Raw genomic sequence first — 19,115 nt, 5'->3', positions numbered from 1 at the left:
TGAGCAGTGATTGGTCCGAGTTGGTCTGAGTCAACGTTTCTATAGCAGCTACTCAGGTTTGATCCAGATTCCAGCTCAGACAAGGAAAACAAAGACGTTAATGGATCTATTTGTCTGCAAGTGGATGCTTGAAATGGAGCAGGGATCTTGAAGCCCGTCGATTTCAGTTGTTGCATCACACTGAGAGCATTTTTCAAACTCTGTTGTTTTGTCTGCTCCTGATCCATCAATATCTGAAGAAAGGAATTCTCAGAATCACAGTTTTAATCTTAATGTGTCCTCCATTATGAGTTAAAAAGCCACAAGAACATGTAAAAAAAAACACCAAAATGGCAAAATGTGTCAAAAATAATAAGAAAACATGGCTTCCCTTTTAATAATTCGTGACTTTGAAAGCTATGCCGCGAAATTACGCACAGAATGCGCACGTTTATGCAGGCTGTGCGTAAAATCCTGGTGTTCGGCACTGAGGGGGTTAACGCAGGCTGTGTGACCGTCCTATCAGTGCTGCCCGGCGCAGTCCCAGCCCACCAGCGTCCCTCCGGAGGGAGCAGCGCGCAGATCCTTCAGTGTTTGTGAGGGAGAGTGTGAGGCGGTGTGACATTCTAGCAGGACGCACAGGAGAAACAACAAGACTTGTTGCAGCTGCTTTGATTTTTTTAATAATAGTTTGTTTAGCGGTGCTTGCGGAAAGAAAACATTATTTTTTTAGTCGTTTGATGTTGCAACGCGTCGCATGCTGCCGAATCCCACTGGCGTGAACGCGCGTAAAGTGCCGGGAGACACAACAAACACGGTAGGACAAGGTGGATACTGACTGACTGCCCCTCACTCTGTTGTCATCTGTTCGTTTACTTAAAACTTGAGTCAGCGTTTATAACAGAAAGTCTTATGGTTTTCAGCTTTGAGGTTTGGAGATTTGAAGGTGAAGTGCGTCTTTAAGTGTTTGGCAAAAACGCATTTTTCTTTTTTTGTCTACAGTATAGATTGTTTTTGTTCAAGAAGTTTATCAGTATAGATTGTTTTTGTTCAAGAAGTTTATAATTGAACATATTAAGAGGAAAAAAGTTAATTGAACATGTAAAATGCAGGAAAATAAAACCTACACTACAGTTCCAGCCATCCTAATACTTTCTTTAAGTTATTATTTTTAAAACATGCACTCAAAAGTACTTAACTTTTTTCTCCTTTTTGGTCAGAAAGCACTGTAGCCTGAAGCCACCCATATTTACTTGGCATGTTTAACCACCCAGCTGTGAGTGAGTGAATTCCCTTGAGGGGGGGTGCTCATACATGTCCAAAATCTCTCCTGACAACCAGAAACTTGTCAGCCAGGACTGCATGTGTCCTGCAGCCATGCCGAGCATGTGCACATCTGTAAGGTTACTCCCCGCTGTTGGTTTCATTATTTCAGGCAGTGTTGTCATGAACCGTCTCTTGACTGATTCCTGGTAATTGCTGCCTATTAGCTTTGATTAAAGGGGTGCAGATGCCTCGCCTTGCGCTGTCGCCCAAGGTCTCTCCTTATCTCTCACACCCCATAATCAGAACTTGAAAGACGGCAAAAGGAGCTCTTCGTCATAACCTGTTGCTTCAAACTACTTATGAGTATTTTGGTCTGTCTTTTTTGTCTTTTTTTATATGGTAAATTTATAAATCAATGTAAAATTAATAGATTTTTGCTTTAAAAAAAATTGGTATAAATAACAATTGGGTCACATGTGGTAGTTGTAGAGTTTAGATTAGGTAAGAAGTGGTTCAGCTTTGATTTTTAGAGCTTAACCACAGCTCTTTATTTCTTCTCTAGTTATTTTTTTCAAATCCTAATTTGCTTTCTGCCGTTTTTTAAAAATAGTTGACATAGTTTGGTTGACTGTTTCTAGTCTCACCACCACCAAATCTTAAACCCGTTCTTTCTTTATATCTGTTCTAGTTTTGTGCTTTTATTTTGAAGGAAAGACACAAGGCCCTGCTTGTGTCCTCACAGAAGTATCACCTCCATGTCGATGGCGTGGATCCACACAGATCTGAGGCTGAATTCCACTGGACGCAAACATCATAAAAAAAAAAAAAAAAAATCTTTTTAGTCAAGAACTGCATTCAGTTCCTCAAATGCTTTCTTTGAGCACTTTTGAGTCATTACAGTTTTTTTTGACAGCTTTGTGAACCCCAGACTTATGACTTCATCTGGGCTTCCCTCAGCGCTCTGCTATTCTGAACTCTTCGGGCTCTGGAGTTACTCTTCCTCTCCTCCCCCCGTTTTTTTTTTTTTTTTTTTCCCAACCCCGGCCTCTCTGCCACCTCTGACCCGACCGGGCTCTCAGGCTCATATTTCGCCACTCACTCATGTTCAGGTGTCACATTGGTTGAATACGTCGCATGTCTCAAGTCCGATTTCTGGATGAAGGGACTGGCAAGTGTGACGCTTCGCTTAAAGCTAAACTCAAGGCTCATCTGTTTCACAAAATGACATTTTTGACTGTTAGTTTAAAATAAAACTGTGTTTGCGCACAGCTGCCTTTGACATTTTCATTTGATGATCATGTTTTATTGGGATCATTAAACTTAACCAAAATCCCTTTAGCTCCACTTAAATTTGTATAAACTGGACTTAAATCTTGAAGCTATGTGAAGTGGCTGCTTGGCTTTTTGACAGAACACAAACGGGTCATATTTTATTTGATATCGACACGTACCAGAGCTCTAAAGTTACTTGCAGTAAAGTCTGAAGCATCTGAGACCTTTTCCATGTCATCAGCTTCCCGTTTGCCAGATGCCATGACAGATAACAGATTTCCTTTCACCGTCTTCACCATGACCGTCGCATAAAAAGAGAAACATTCTTTGATAAGATTTTTTTTTTTTTTGCAAAAATCTGTGCGGTTGTTTTTCCCTGATAACTCTAGGATTAAAAGTATAGAGCCTTTGTTGAGTGCTTTTACTTTGAAAAGTTTAAAATATGTGTATTTGCCCACAAACGCAATTATTTGATTCATGTTTTAAAGGTGTCTGAAAGAAAAGAAACTTTCCAACTACTCTGAGTTGTGGACGAGATTGTTGGTGCGGAGCAACCCCGCCCCCCTTTCCCTCCTCATTGGTGAGAGCTCCGAGCAGGGAGCTTGTGACCCGTCCAGTGTATTTCCTGCGTCACAAATACTCTTTTTTTTTTTAACTGCATTTCTTTATTTCTTACAGATTCACAACAATTTGAATAAAGAAAAACTCAGATATACAATTTTAAGCTTAATTTTCTTAAGATTTGTCCTCCATCATATGAAAAATGCCACAAAAATGTGTTAAAAACAGTAAAAAAACACGATGTTTAAACATGTTTGTTGTCTATTTTGAAAGATTTTATCTCCATTTAAAAAAAATTCAAATTTAGATATTTTTAAAAATAAAACATTACTGTAATTTTTTTTTTTTTATTTGATTAAATCACCGTTATAACAATTGACTTTATTGTGTATTGACAACATGTGTAATTAAAAAAATAATTTTTAGTTTTGCAATTTAAAAAATATCACAGCGAAACCGGAGTCTTTAAACATTTCGATGTGCAGATCACACATGTGCAGCAGACTTCACAGTTTACGGTATAAAGTCCATCCTAATGCCAAATCACCATCAGGAGAATAAACGGAGCAGATTTTCAAAACTCCATCCATTTGCTCCACTGGATTTTTTTTCTGACGTTTCAAGGAATCTAAAAATAACGTAACTTTTATAATAAGATACTTCTATGCTTTAAAGATTATTTAAAATATGATTTATAATATGATTTCAAAATGTAATGGCCGTCTCTTAATGGGATTCTAATTTCTTCTTTTATGCTGTCAGACTAAGTTCTTCTGAGCCAACCCTCCTAAAACGAAAAATAATTTATACAGATTGTCAACCTGACAATAACAATCCATCAAATGCAATCTGCCTCTGTTGGCTCAGTCTTGTAACATCTGACACCCAGATTTTCCTCATCAGCATCTTTGAGGCTCCAGAAAAGTTTGTCATTTAAACAGTGACAATAAAATAGTTGTTGTTTAATTGTTGTGGATTTATCTTATTTATTTAAGCATAACTTTTGGACTTAAAAAAATAAATAATGTGGTTACTACATTTGCATAAACCAGCTCCTTTTGTCAGTGTGTCTATGCAAAAATATAGTATTTCTCGTATTTTTACCGTTGGGGGTGTGTATTGACAAGAGTCTGGCAATATGATACATATCCCGATGAATCCCAAGACAGTATTTTACTTTTTTTTTTTAATATTAGTACTTCTTAATTATCTGAATATTATGTTTTTTCACAAAATTAAAATAGCAAAATATATGGTATTTAATGATCATAGCAATAGGCACCTGTGTCTCATTAACAAGTTGCTTCAACTCAAGCACATTCATGATGCTTTTCTTTTAGTAATTTAAGAAACATTTAAGTGTAAAACATAAGAAAGACTGAACTACATGTTAGCTTTTAAATAATAATTTAATATCGCCTTAGCAGTATTTTAAATCAATACAAGTATTGCGATATTTCACTCAATTGATATTTTTGTACACCTCTAACATCCTCATTTTAGCATCATTTTGTTTTTCCTTATATCAGAGCAAACAATTTTTTTTATATCTGAGAAAAATACAAATAATTTTGCATAGGAAAAACACTTAAATTGGATTTCTTTTGATCAGAAAAGAATCTTTCCTCTTGGTTTGACTTTCTCTGCCTCATTTGTATTAATTTGAACATTTTTTTGCAAGGCTTACTGGTAGGTGAGTTTATTCCCTAATAAAGTAAAGCCAATTGGAAATCCTAATTTCCAGTGGGAGGTAATTGTCAAAACTAATATCTCTATGATGTTTGTCAAGAAGCAATCAAATGGCGTCCAGAGAATTAGGGGGGGAAAGAACGTTTTTGCTTCCAGAACTCATTAAAAGGCATGGTAATTCTCATTTGAATAAACTCCACCAACACCATCATTTCATAACGACTGTGTGGTTTATATTTGTGGGGCTCCTCTTGCCAAGAAGCAGTTATATTCTGGCTCTCTGTTCCTGCTGGGACTCCACAAACTCACCGCCTGAAGCCAAGAATTAATGCAGCACACAGCTCCACGTATGCGGTTCGGGCCTCTTATGTGCGCTGTGGTTGTGTGTGGATTAAAGAAACAAGAGGGATTGTTTCTTAAATGTGTTTTTTTTTTTTCGTTGTTTTTCTCAGAGGAGGGGGTTGTGTTGGTGCCAGGCTCGCTGGCAGACTACCATGGCCTTGAGCGATACAAGTGGCGACCCTTTGGCCCTCGGCTGCAGAAACCAACATCCTCTTCTGGCCAAAGGAAACGCTCCCTCGGGCACCAGCACGGCAGTCGGCAGCAGTCGGGACCCACTCACAGCTGCTTCCAGTCCCGACAACCACCCAGCGGAAGGAGGTGAAGACCCCACGGTTTTGGCTGAAGCCCAAACTTTGCAGCAGAGGTCACACGCTGTCCAGAGAGCCGATAGGCCGTGTCAAAATGGCGGCGTGCTCAAACAGAACGGCACCCCGAGGAGCATCGCGCCGTCGCCTTCTTCCTTCCCCGCTCCAGACCCCAAAAGAGGGGTCGGTCACCACTATTCCTCCCCGACATGTTCTCCTCCTCTCCAGCCTGTCTCCTGCCAGCACTGCCACCTTCACTCCGCCCTGTGCTGCCCCTGCGGGCAGCAGGATTGCCCCATTTTCAAAAGCCAGGGCACGGGTTCGGGATCCAGTTCCGGTCCTAGTCCAGGATCGCACCCAGGAACTGCTTCGTGCTGCCTGTCTGCCTGCACCTACTGTCATCTGCATCCTCATCACCCATCGCCACAGCTCTCTCTGCATCATCACCAGCGCTGGCAGGAGCACCTCCAGAGCCAAACACAAGCACCGGGCATCAGGTAGGTTCTCCTCGTCTCTCTTGATCCCAGGCTTACAATACTACAAAGTGGTGCAAATCTTGCAAATCTTCCTCCAGGCTTTCTCTTTCTCAGCTCAATTCCGATTTATGAAACACTGGGTGCACATGATCAGGGGAAAGGGATGTTGTTCATTCATCACAACCAAATCTGAGTCCCTGATTGATCAAAGTTCAACCCGGTTTAACATTCAATGCGTGTTCAGTAGCTGCACGTTTTGTACGTGGATTCCAGAAACGGTTGCAAAAATGTGCATAGCTATACTTGATCTATCAACAGTTTTGAATGCAGAAGCCCAAAACATGCGTTTACATAGACTTTTAAATGGAAGTGGTCGCTTAAATGCGAGGGCGGTGTGAACGAAGCTTTAAAAAAAAAAAGATCACATGAAGGATCTTTTATGTAGATTTAAAACTTTCTGTTGAAATAGGAACTAAAAACATCAAAATTTGTCGATTATTGTAGATTTTCCAACACTCATTGAATTGTTTTTTTTCCACATTTGAATCTCTGTAGAATCTTTCATCTTTTAATTAAAAAAAAGGCGGAATGTACATATTATGCATAAACATTTGCTGCTTAATTTTCCTTTACTGAAATCTGGGTTCTCCATCCCTCTATACTGTCAATCTCAATAGAAAGATCAGCATTGTGTGTGGCGTTGAGCATGGCAGTTATGCTGCTGTAGCGGCTCCATTCACCAGATCCTGATGTGTACACATTAAACCCTGGGAGGGCAAATGGAAGGAAAATCAGATTTGGTTGCCTGCATTTAAACGCATTCAGCGGCCTCTGCGGTTTCTCCTCCTCCTCCCTATTTTACTTTTAGCTTTTTTTTCTTTTCCCAGTTTTCTTACTCTGTTAACACTCATTCCGTCTTTGTTTACCCCTCTCACAACTTCCCTCCCTCCTCCGTCTCCCCTTCCACATCAGAAAAGAGAGCAGATGTTGGGTCTCCACTGCTGACCCCCCTCCCTGTTTTTTTTCTTTAATTTACCAAACCGGGGTTCCTCTTGTTCGGCGATGACAGGTTTGAATTATAGCTTCTGGGTCTGTTCCAGAACTGCATCCCCAGCCTCCTCGCTCTTCCTGTACGGCGGCGTTTTGTGTCTCCGTGTCAGATCAAGAGATTAGACGCAGGAAATGCTATACCTGTTAGAGCGGAGCAAGGTTTGTGCTCTAAACTGCAGACGCGGGGCTTTTCTCTACTCCGCCCCTTCTTCAGTGAAGCTTTGGTCATAGTTAAATCTATTTTCCGCGCTCACACAAACCACTTAACCATACACTGATAATAGTCTTGATAATTTCAGGGCATGGAAATGGTGTCAGATATCGGCTTGATCGGCCTCAGGGCTGTGATCTGCCAGATTAGTTGAGGGATTACGCCTGTGATTGCCACGCTCTTGTGTCTCCTTCACACAAAGTGATAAGTCCTATTAGCTCTTTAGTGAGGCCTTTTAATGCGCGTTTCACAACAGGGGGGCAGTTTTATGTTCCTATTTTTGACTTCAAAAACCATTAATCCACTGAAGATTAATCACCTTTCCTAACAGTTTCTATTTGGAGAACGATTAAAAGGCTTTTGGGTTTGTTTTGGAAATAGCACCGTTCATTGTGAGATTTTTTTTCACAGCTGTTATGTGTTCTTGAGAATCGAAGGAAAGCACGAGTATCTTGAGATATCTGCAGCTGAGTGACCTGAGTCGTCTTAGTACCAAGCCTGCAGGTGAAAGCCTTCGACCTCCTACTTACTCACAGCTCACCAGCCAGGCAGTCCGGATGGTCAATTTGGTTATCTGGTTTCACTCAAAAACTCCTTTTACTGTCGGTACAAAGTCATAACTACTAACGTTGATACCGTTAGGGCCGGCTATGCCATGTCAAAAAGGTTCTTGACGCACATTCTTAAATATGTGTTTAGCATAAGGTGTTCGCACTGGACTGTTGTTACCTGACGCTAGCATATTTACTTACAGTTGGAAGAGGTTTGGTGCAAAATGTCAAAGCGGTGAAAATCTCGCAACTCTTGCTCCAAGCTTTTTCTTTCACAGCTCTGTTCCATATATGAATGACTTGTTGTCATATAAATCCTTCTGAGCACAAACCACAATTATTATTTTTCCCAACCAAACGGTTAATACTTCTGTGAATTAAAAAGGATGCTATTATATGTTACTACCGAATGTGAGACCCTGTTTGGTCAAAGTTTGACTTGGCTTAACTGTCAATACATGCTCAATTGACTTGTTTGTATGTAGAATCCCAAAACAGTTGTAGAGACGTGCGTAGTGACGCATGAACCATTTCTGCCAATCAATGGGTGGCTACAGCAGGAATCTCGTTCCATTTTTCAATGGGCCTACAACCGATGGGGCCCTCAAGAGGTACGGTTCGGTACTGTTTGATGGGTCCATTTTACAATGGAAAGGCTCAAAATACCGGACCTTATACTACCGGACCGCTCAGTGGAAACGAGGCTTTGCATTACTCTCACAAAAACTTTGTGATACACATACAACGGTGGTATATTCCATTTTTAATGAGCCTCAAGGGAACTACAAGACACTCCCATTAAGATGAGCTTTGAGCCGGCGGTCATCTTCATGACCCTCTGCAGCCCTCGGACAACTCAAAAACTCACAGCACTGTATGACTATCACTATAGCTGCGAGATCCATCACAGCTCTCGCACACAGTAACACTATCCCATTCTTGAGTCTAGAGGTTTGTGCCATGGCACAACCCTGCAAGGCGGACTGGCGGCCAATGACCAGAGTGATCACGGCTGCCAAAAGAGCTGTGCTTTGGATCCAGATGGACCAACACGCCCCAGCTGGTGCGCTATAAGTAGCCCCGAGTCAGAGTAGTGGAGAAACGGTTACAACTCAATCTGCAGCTTGCATGCGGAGTAATTAGTTGTTAATTGTTGCCGTTTTGCACCTCGCCGCTGGTAAAAGAGGATTAGTTTTTGGAAGAAAAGGATTTACCGCAGCTCTTTAGTTTGAGGTTTTACAGCGGGAGCAGTGCAGAGTTGGGAGCTGTGTCTTTAGAGAATGCATGTAAACACATTATTTGTTGCCTCGGGGCACCTGAGGTTCAGCCAACCTGCTCCTACCTGCACCGACGACCCCAGCTGAGTCGCCGAGGAGCAGGCTGACACTCAGGCATCCAGGGTCATGCCGAGTGTTTAACCTCCCTCATTTACACTGGAGGTAAATGTTTTCTGTCCTCCCACCCCCCCCTCCAAACACTCTGTGTTGTTTATGGCAACCATGAGTTTAGTTTAGATTCTTGTCAGATAGCAAACATTTTTTTCGCTCACTCCTACTCATGCCGTGTCTGCAGCAAGGTCAGCCTTATAATCCTGAGTAAGTTCAAATGTTGTTTTATTTGTTTGCAGTTGATGTTTCGGTTGCTGTGAGACCGCGTGGCTGGATGGGAACAGCTGCCAAGAGCAGAGGTGTTCAGTGTACGGCGTTTTGCAGATTTATAGCGATGGATTGTTTCTCAAATGTTTCATCTAAAGTGTCTGGCCTCTCCTGGATCATTGAAGTCACTTTTCATATGAAGAACGATCTCACTTTTGAATTGTTTTCCTAACAAGTTTGCTGCAATGGAAACAAAATATACACAGGTCTATTATCATCCAATATTTTGATCTAAAATTGTTTATATGCAACGTTTACTAGAAATTGTCCTCAGAGAGAGACGTTATGTCTGTAATCCAGTATATTTAGAGATTGTTTTTACATGTTCTTTACACCAATAAGAAGTTTGCTGTTTCCTATACCTACATCTCTAAACCTTAGGGCTGGGGTTCCTTTTAAATCACAGATTAAACCACAATTTTTACAGTTTAATACAAAAATGTCTCAGTTGTTGCTATTTATGTCTTTTTTGTGTTAAAATATGTATTTAATCACCATCATTATTAACTTTTATTTAGAACGGGAGATCAGAATCAACAAGATATAGCAGATAAAACGCAACATAAAAAAAGAAATGTTTCTCTATCACTTTAAACAATGATGCACTCAAAAGTTTTCCGCCAACTTTGTGGTTAACTTTAGCCTTAAACAAAACAAACTTTTTTTGTTGCTTTGTGTCATTTTACAACAAATCCTGAAAATGTTTTTCACTTTTTTTCCATCCTCATCGTTTTGTTGACTGCAGTTCCACCAAACAGATAACAAAATAGGAAATGAAAACACAGCAACACCTCCATAAGAATGTCTCTGGCTATCAGAAAACACTCAGTCCTTTATTTCAAATTCAAATTTAGAAACTGTTATTTATCCCAGAAGGGGAAATTCTTTGATCTAAACTGACACCATTGTTTCCAGCAGTGTTTTATAAACTGACAAAAAAATCTATTATTGATCCCATATGTTTAATCTATTCTAAAATTCAGATTTATTTATTTTTTTATTCTAATTGTTAAATATATTTAAAGCATTTTTTTCAGAACTTTTACAATAAGCTGAAATTCAATGTCATTTATTCACCAACAAGAAAAAAAACCTGAAGTTTTACTTTGAAAAGAGAAGCTTCACCCACACTTTACTTTAAAGATTGTTTTACTTCCAGCCTCAGTAGTGTAAGAAAATCCCATTCTGATTAAGTGGGATTTTTCTTCATTTTAGAGTGATAATGACATCACTTCACTACATGCTACAGTATTTATAAAGATCACAAATCAGAGATCTCAGACGTCACAAATAACTACTTGAATTTTCAGGTACAGAAATCCAAGTATTTGGATTTTTGTTACATTCTCGTACTATTTTTTTTTTGTTTTGTTATCCAAGAAATTCTGAATTAATTCATTTTTTTATGTAGATATTGCAAGTTGTTTTACAAACATTTTGCTTTCAGTGTCATTTCATGAGAATATTCCACTTTTACGTATTTACTTTTGCATACATATTTTCTGCAGACTATACATTCTCATATTTTCTCCTCAATACGAGTCTGTACCTTTCCTTCTCCCCTATTTCTGAGGATGAGGCAAAGCCAATAAAGATGGAAAACTGAGATCAAAGACTGACGCTTTTCCATAAAGCGGGATCAAAGACTGATGTGAGCACGACTCTGTCATAACTTCTCTGGAGCAGTCAGCCAAGACTCAGCTGGGTAATAAGGTTTAGCTGCTGCAGGCTGGTTAAGATTATCATTGCACTTTGTACTGGATAAACTACTGCATATGTCCAGCATTTTGTAAAACATATTTAGATGTGTAGACCTTAATTTCCTTTGATCCATAGTAGTTTTTCTCTGTCAATTGGCTTAATAAAGTAATTGTAATTGATAAGGTAATAGTATTAGTGCAAACAAACCTTTATTTTTTTAAATATTTGAATGGTTTACTAATACCTTTTAATTGTTTGCTACTTGTCATTAAACCTGTAGCCACTTGGGGCGCCAAAGACGTCCTGAATTGGAGCATCTCTAATTACAGTAGTGCAGGTTGGAGAGAGCTCATCCAGAACAGCCAGCTGCCATTTGGGATTACATAAGCTGTGCTTGGAAAACTGTTTTGCTTTGGTGCCAAAGTGCAGTTTTTTTATTTTTTTTATTTTATTTGGAGAAGTGGGAGTTCTAAATGCAAAGATAAATATTGCGCTCTTTAATTTAGGAAGTAAAAAGACCAATTTTGACAATTACCACAAGTAGCTCACTTCACATTAGGTGCGGGTCACTTGTCCACCATAAATGTGGTTGCTTGCCGGCAGTAATTATTGGGCTGTAAAAGATCCAGGAGAGCCTTTAAAGCAGCTGGTTTAGAGATAAAACAGGTGTGTGGGTCAGTGTGTGGTTAGAAAAAACCTCTATGTAGCTTTAACTTGGTGGAAAAGTTTATGCAAGGACGACTGTCCTTTCAAAACTCAAGAGCTGTTTTTTTTAACCAATTTTTATTAGGAAAAACAGAAAAAAATGCTTTTCATATAACTCATAGGTTTTGGCAGGAACTCCACCCACTTGAAAATGCTTACATTTGGCGTCAGCAGTGGAGTGGAATCTTGGCAGGTTAACAGTTAAGGATTTCTTGAGTTCCATTTATTACTGTAGTTTTTTTTTATTTCTGTAGGGGCTTCTGGGAACTTTCTGTGAGACTCCTCGCTCTGTAATTGTCCGGCTGATGCACAGATCTGTACGTTTTTGCGTAAGAGCGAGGTGGCGGCCTGCAGCCGTGGATGAAGACGTCACATGGAGTGACAGGAGTGATTGCCGTTTGGCCCTGAAATGGCCTGTTGGCCCTGGAATCTTTTCTCGGCCATATTTCACAGCGAGGAATGCGAACCGGTGACAGGTGCAGACAGAAAAGGCCATGTTTACCAGCGGATGCACTCATCCCAAATAAGTTTGCACACAAACAGACAAGAGCACATGTTGCTTTTTAGTTATTTGGACCTTTTTTTCGTTGTTTGAGTAAAAACAAATAACATATTTAAATTAATGTTGTTTTTTTAAAGAAATTATAGATATTTACTTGTTTTTTAGGAAAAACTGCAGGTTAGTTAAATGTGTTGATGCTGTTCTGTAGTAAAACAAGACAAAGTAGGGGGTCTAAATTCATGTTTTGAGAACCTTTTCTTGTTCCAGGACATCATTATTTTAAAAAGTCTGTTCTCAACTGTGGAAAATCCAACCATCACTTTGCCAGAAACTGCAGGATTATGCTTGGAATGACAATCCCTCATTGATTGCTGATACAAAGTGACGTATAGCAGAGTCTTCTGCTTCTCATTTTTTTGGCAGCCTTGCCTCTTTTCCAAAAGTCAACTTTTGTTTGCTTCATAACCTTGAGCGAGTGTAGCTGGGTAATAGTTGCTCGTTGTCTCGAAGGTTTATTTTATTTTTGTTCTGTTTTCATCGCTTGGGTTTATTTGATGCTTACAGTGAGCACAGATTCATTACAGTAACTAAATTCCACAGAAGAAAAAAAAGCTTTCAGAGGAAAACGGCTCTGTTGTCACCGCCCTTGAAAATAACAAAACATGGACTTAAAGTAAAAGTAAAGCCCACTTCACCAGAGAAAATGTAGCATTTTTTGGCATTAAAATGTTTTTTGAAACCATTTCATGAAATACACACAATATATACACATGGCTTGGAGTTGAGCTGCTGCTCTTCTACAATAAGTGGAGTTTGTTGTGAGGGTCTGGTGCAGCGTTTACAGACATATCCAATAGGGCAAGAATATCATACCACTTATCTGTCCTGGAAACACCTTAAAATCCCCAGAAAATCAGGAAAAAAAATCCAATAAACAGATGAGCATTTCCCAGTGCTTGATGGGCGTTTGGGTTGTCCCAGCTGGACATAGGGCTTCTTCATCCCGATTTTGACTGCCAAGTGGTGTTTTCCAGTCCAGGCAGTTTCTGCTGTCAGTGGGATGAAAGTAGCATCAAGCCTTTTTTTTGCAGCTCTAACCCTTTAATTGCATGCAGTGTTCCGGCTAGACACTAATAAGGCTGAGGCAGACCTGATGCTTGACATTAATTGCTCTTGCTCTGACATAAGAGGCTCGTTCATGAAGTATTTACCCACCCATCTGTTGACGGTTAACCCTCAACCTCTGCGCTCACTAACCGAAGCAACCAGTGGCTTTGATTTTGTCAGAGGATGCCCCCTTTAGTGGATCCAGTTACTGTGCTGTTCCAGAAGTCCAGAATTGGTTCTTTTACCAAGCATTGACCCAAACATTAGGGTTCCGTAGAAACCGTTTGGCATCCGCAGCTTCCAGAAGCCTCTCTGCTTCCCTCCTCTGTCAGCGTGGTGTTGAGTGAGCGGCTGGCAGTCTGTGTTTACCTTCTTAATTAGCCCAGTGATCCTGAAACGCTCTCCCTCTGGTACATGGAATAAGACCAAGAGTTCAAACGAGGGCAAAGAAAAAATGAAAATAAGAGGAAGCAGAAATGAGGAGTGGAGAGAGGGATTGACGGAGATGTAGGATTCAGCATTAGATGCCGCAGTTTGCTTTGGAAGCATCAAGATCAGAGAGCTGCAAAGGAAACCTGACACGGTGGGTTGTCATCTGTCTGAATTTAGAGCCTCGTCAGTCAACAGGAGCTTTCTGTCGCTAACCGCTGCCCGACCCACCTTTCCTGAGCAGCCCTGTACGCCCTCCTTTTTTTTCCAGCAAATCACTGTTTCTAACCAAAGTTTTATGACTCAGGATAAATAGTTGTTATCAACTCGACATTCTCTTGATTTATTTCACCTTGTCATTTTAAAGTCCACAGGTGAGCTGCTTTGCACATCTTTTTGACATCCAGATTGTGGAGCAAAATTCAAAACAGACCTCAGAGCAGACAAATAGATACGCCTGACAGCGCTCTTATGAATTTGTTCCAAGTATTTCCAATAACTCCACTCCTCCATTTTTGGGCCATATCTCTTTCCCTGAGGTCTGCACTTCAAGGCCATACATGGAAAGCCAGGAGGCAGGGCAGGGTGCAAAGAATTACATTAGCAACGCAGAATTTTCCCTTGGCTTTCAGTTCAAAGTCATGCAAGGAAACGTGGTTTTTGATAGAAACTGAACTAATTATTTAAACCAGGTTACAAATAAAAGTGGATACAGGACAAATTCCATTAAGTTATGGGATCAAAATTGATCCTGATTTTTGTCCCACTCCGATCATCTTTTGATCTATTTCAAAACCGTTTAGTGTTCTTTTAGTAATGATTGTGCCGTTTTGTAGCCAAAATAGAAAAGCTTGTGTCGTTTTCTAGGACATAGTTTCTGCAGAGCAAAAGGAGTTCAACAGAAATGTTCCCTTCTAGATATGAGCGGGACCGTTTTGCTTTCTGTGAACCCTGATTTTAACAATTCTTCTAACTTTTTTTTATTTTTGATAATGTAATCTCTTTAAATATGTTTTAATCTCATACTGATATTTCGCTATAAGATCGCCTTTGGAACCACCTTAATTTAATCAGCACGAAGCGCCCCTGATCCCAAAGTCGCAGCATTTCCACCTCGCGATAGTGCTGCTGCTCTTGTCTGTCATTACCCCCCCCTCATGGTCGCTGTTCTAACTTCTTTATCCCAGATCACTTATCTCCCAAAGCCCTGCTACGATCAGGTAACCATATCTGATCCCCCCCTTGCCGTTTCCTCCTCGCCCTCCCACCCGAACCTCCTTTCCACTTTTTCTGCTCTCGGCATACCGGACGCTCCCCCGCCGCTCTAGGGAGGAGCTGACGAGAAATCCAGATAAATGTTGAGCAGCTGAAGAACTTTGTGTACACATAAATGCATTTAGGTCACCCCCCTTATATTGTTAAAAGAAAAAAAAGTCTTGATGGAGACTGAAAAAAGGTAAATGTAATAGATGCTACCGAACTTTTTTACAGCTAAGACTTCTTCACATGGGTCAAAACTGCTTTAAAGATCTGTTAGTTTTTATTTCATTTCACCGATTTGCATTTTAGAAGTAGAAAACTTCACTGCAAAGTGTTGTGACACGTATTGGTTGTTTTTAATGTTTTCACTGGTCCAGAACCAAAGGAAAAACTGAAATAAATCTTAGCTCATGTGCTTATTTGAAAGTCCCTGTTTCTGATTGGTTGTTGCTTTGGCTGCAAAATGTAAACCTGATTTATCTCCTCCTTTTTTGTGTGTTTTAGCCCTGCAAGGCCTTTTCGATTCCCCAAAAGGTAAGAGCGGCCAAAAACCGTCTCTGCTGTCGATGCTCTGCATTGCACAGCTCTCCTCCTCCCTTTATTCCTGTCATCCATCCATCACTACTCTCTGTGAGCCATCATTCCTCAGCAGTGAGTCATGATAATTACAGAAGGGAGATGTGCATCTCCTTCTTTGTACTTAGTAAGTAAGTAGCTTTTTGGATCATCTCTTCTCATTAAGAGAGCTTTGAAAGCCAAAATCTTTTATTTTTTACGAGGAGAGTTGATAGAGGATTTATCCCCCCAAAAAGTTTTTCTCAATTGTTTCTCTAATTCTGCATAGTCTTTTTTTTCCCTTTATCATCATGGATCCTGTTTCGTTTTAGTTATTTTAGTAACGTGAAGTCTGTGTATCTTTTTGCAGCTATGCTGAGCTGATAGCCGATTGGCCGGTGGTTGTGCTGGGGGTGTGCACGGTGCTCATAGTGGTCTGTGCGCTTGTAGGCATACTAGTACCTGATCTGCCCGATTTCTCCGACCCACTTTTGGTGAGTGGATTAAACATGAGGGGAACATTTTCAAGTGTTAAGATATATTTTTTTTTACTTCATGTTTAATTGTTTCTCTTTCCCCATGAAAGGGCTTTGAACCACGAGGGACTGCGATCGGTCAGAGACTGGTTACCTGGAACAATATGGTGAAGAACACAGGCTATAAAGCCACACTGGCCAACTATCCTTTCAAATATGCAGATGAACAGGCCAAAAGGTAATCTCATCCACATCCCACTAGAGTTCAGGCTTCAATTCTCTGTATCATTTGTGGCTTTTTTTAGAGTTTTTCAATTTAATTATAACAGAGTGCAGTAATAAGGGCTGATTTGGTGACTAGACTAGTGAGTTTTTTAAGGGATAATGGTGACAGATGGGCTGAGAAGTCTGAATCCCTTCATGAAAGAAAAGGAGAACAAAGCAGAGATTTGTCCACAGCTAGAGGGGATCCTGTTCACTGTCCTAAGGGACTACACTCACTAATAAATGCCAGTGTACAGTAATTTGTTCAATCACTGGAACATAATAACATTTGTGGTATTTGTACAGCATCAAAGTATTTTCTTTTTTTTACTGAAAATATAAAACCTCAAAAGAGAGTTTCAACATTCACTTAAGCTCTACCTGTTCTGTTGAAGTCACCAAGAAACCAGATGGCCGGAGGATCACTTGGACAGAGAGAAACGGCATGCAGAGTGGGACTTCAGGAAAGAGTTTTTCTGCGATGTTCCTGGTAAGACTTTACAGCTGAACTGCAGTCGTTTAAAATGATCAGAATGAATAGATGCTTTAAAGTTAAGAGTTTTTGTCCTTATTTTGTATGTTTAAAACTTTTTTTTTCTGAAGCTGACAGTTATTCCAGGCTGGTGTTTACATCTGCCCAAGGGAAAAATCTGTGGAATATTCAGGCCATAAAGTCAATGTGTAATCAAGACAACACCAGAGTAAGTACATAAAAGTTTTCCATTAACCTTTTAATGCTTTTTAAAAAAATGTGTTTTCTTTTTTTTGTTTTTTGAAGGTGCGGTCTCACCGTGACTATTGCAATCTTTGTCAGCGCCTGAACAACGACTCCTGCTGTCCAAGCTGGACTCTTGGTAATTACATCGCTGTCCTCACCAACAGATCGTCCTGTCAGAAAATCACAGAACGTGATGTATCCCACACGCTTAAGATCCTACGCTCATGTTCCAAGTTCTACCATAATGGCACCCTTGGCCCTGACTGCTGGGACATGACATTACCGCGGAAAGATCAGCTGAAATGCGGCGGCGTGCCTCGAAAGTGCACCAAATACAACGCTGTCTTCCAAATTCTTCACTTCTTGGTGGACAAAGACTTCCTCAGTCCCAAGAGCTTGGAGAATCCTCCTCTTGTGCTCAAGCACAGCATGCTCTTCTCCCCCACAGAGAAAGGGAAGTCCATGATGAACATTTACCTGGACAATTTTGAGAACGGGAACTCTTCCGATGGCATCACCACCATCGCAGGTATCGAGTTTGGCATAAAGCACGACCTGTTTCAGGACTACCTCCTCACAGACACGGTGTACCCTGCCATAGCCATAGGGATCGTATTACTGGTCATGTGTGTTTACACGCGGTCAGTTTTTATCACTCTAATGACCATAATCGCCATCATCAGTTCACTGATTGTATCTTACTTTCTGTACCGAATGGTCTTCAACTTTGAGTTCTTCCCCTTCATGAACCTCACCGCCCTCATCATCCTCGTTGGCATCGGTGCAGATGACGCCTTTGTGCTTTGCGACGTTTGGAACTATGCTAAATTTGACAAGCCCCATTCTGACCTGACGGAGACGGTCAGCGTGACCCTGCATCACGCTGCCCTCTCAATGTTTGTCACCAGCTTCACCACCGCCGCTGCTTTTTATGCCAACTATGTGAGCAACATCACTGCCATTCGCTGCTTCGGCGTCTACGCCGGCACTGCCATTCTAGTCAACTATATCCTCATGGTGACGTGGCTTCCTGCTGTGGTTGTGCTACACGAACGCTATCTTCCAAACATGCTAACCTGTTCAAAACCGTCACACCAGCAACAAAGCTGCTGCTCTCGCGTGTTTTGGAATGGCCTTTGCCAGAAGGCCAGCAAATGCCTGTTTATGGTCTCTGACGCATCGAGGATCTTCTTTGAGAAGGTCCTACCTTGCATCGTCATCAAATTGCGATACCTGTGGCTCCTCTGGTTCCTAGCCATCACGGTCGGTGGGGCGTACGTTGTTTGCGTAAACCCAAAGATCAAACTCCCATCCTTGGAGTTAGCAGAGTTCCAGGTGTTCCGCTCGTCTCACCCATTCGAGCGCTACGATGCAGAGTACAAAAAACTCTTCATGTTTGAGAGAGTCCATCACGGCGAGGACCTCCACATGCCCATCACCATCATTTGGGGAGTCAGTCCTGTGGACAACGGAGACCCCCTGAATCCCAAAAACAAGGGAAAGCTGGTGCTGGATAAGAGTTTTAACATAGCCAGCCCCGCCTCTCAACTGTGGATCCTCAACTTCTGCCAGAAGCTGAGGAACCAGAGCTTCACCTTCCAGTCGAAGGAGCAAGACTTCACCAGCTGTTTCATCGAGACTTTTAAAAAGGTCAGTCCAGTGTGGCAAATGTGCAAAGCAAACCCTTTAACCTTGATGAAATCAGTTTAATCTTCCATCATTTTCAACAGTGGATGGAGAACCAGGATTGTGACGAGGCCTCTGTATACCCATGCTGCAGTCAGACAACGTTCCCATACAAGCAAGATGTTTTTGAGTTGTGCATCAAGAGAGCTATAATGGAGCTGGACCGGAGTACAAGCTACCACCTCGACAGCAAGACTCCCGGGCCTCGATTTGACATAAACGACACCATCAGGGCCATCGTTTTAGAGTTCCAGAGTACCTACCTCTTTACACTGGCCTACGAAAAGATGTACCAGTTTTATCGAGAGGTAATGCATTATTTTAGTGTCAATTTTAGACGGCTTTTGCCTTGAAT

General features: G+C 41.0%; 1 protein-coding gene across 4 annotated transcripts in view; it reads left to right on the top strand.

The window, feature by feature from the left end:
* The window catches only part of disp1 (dispatched homolog 1 (Drosophila)), a 57,951-nt gene that overhangs the window by 35,977 nt on the left and 2,859 nt on the right, over positions 1-19,115 (top strand). Inside the window, exons 1-9 of one of the 4 annotated variants that reach the window (XM_024291349.2) lie at positions 471-796; positions 5,220-5,911; positions 15,566-15,595; positions 15,987-16,110; positions 16,203-16,330; positions 16,752-16,846; positions 16,960-17,057; positions 17,135-18,724; positions 18,805-19,068. In XM_024291349.2, the coding sequence (XP_024147117.1) occupies positions 737-796; positions 5,220-5,911; positions 15,566-15,595; positions 15,987-16,110; positions 16,203-16,330; positions 16,752-16,846; positions 16,960-17,057; positions 17,135-18,724; positions 18,805-19,068 (3,081 nt within the window). In that variant the 5' untranslated portion in view covers positions 471-736. Of the gene's footprint in view, positions 1-470; positions 807-3,052; positions 3,098-5,219; positions 5,912-15,565; positions 15,596-15,986; positions 16,111-16,202; positions 16,331-16,751; positions 16,847-16,959; positions 17,058-17,134; positions 18,725-18,804; positions 19,069-19,115 lie in introns of those variants that run through there. The other 3 variants (XM_024291352.2, XM_024291353.2, XM_024291350.2) reach the window with 3 other exon arrangements.

The sequence above is a fragment of the Oryzias melastigma genome, linkage group LG24 (assembly GCF_002922805.2).
Source record: "Oryzias melastigma strain HK-1 linkage group LG24, ASM292280v2, whole genome shotgun sequence".
Lineage (NCBI taxonomy): Eukaryota > Metazoa > Chordata > Actinopteri > Beloniformes > Adrianichthyidae > Oryzias > Oryzias melastigma.
The sequence above is the reverse complement of the archived record's forward strand: the minus strand, read 5'-3'. Positions and strand labels throughout refer to the sequence as shown.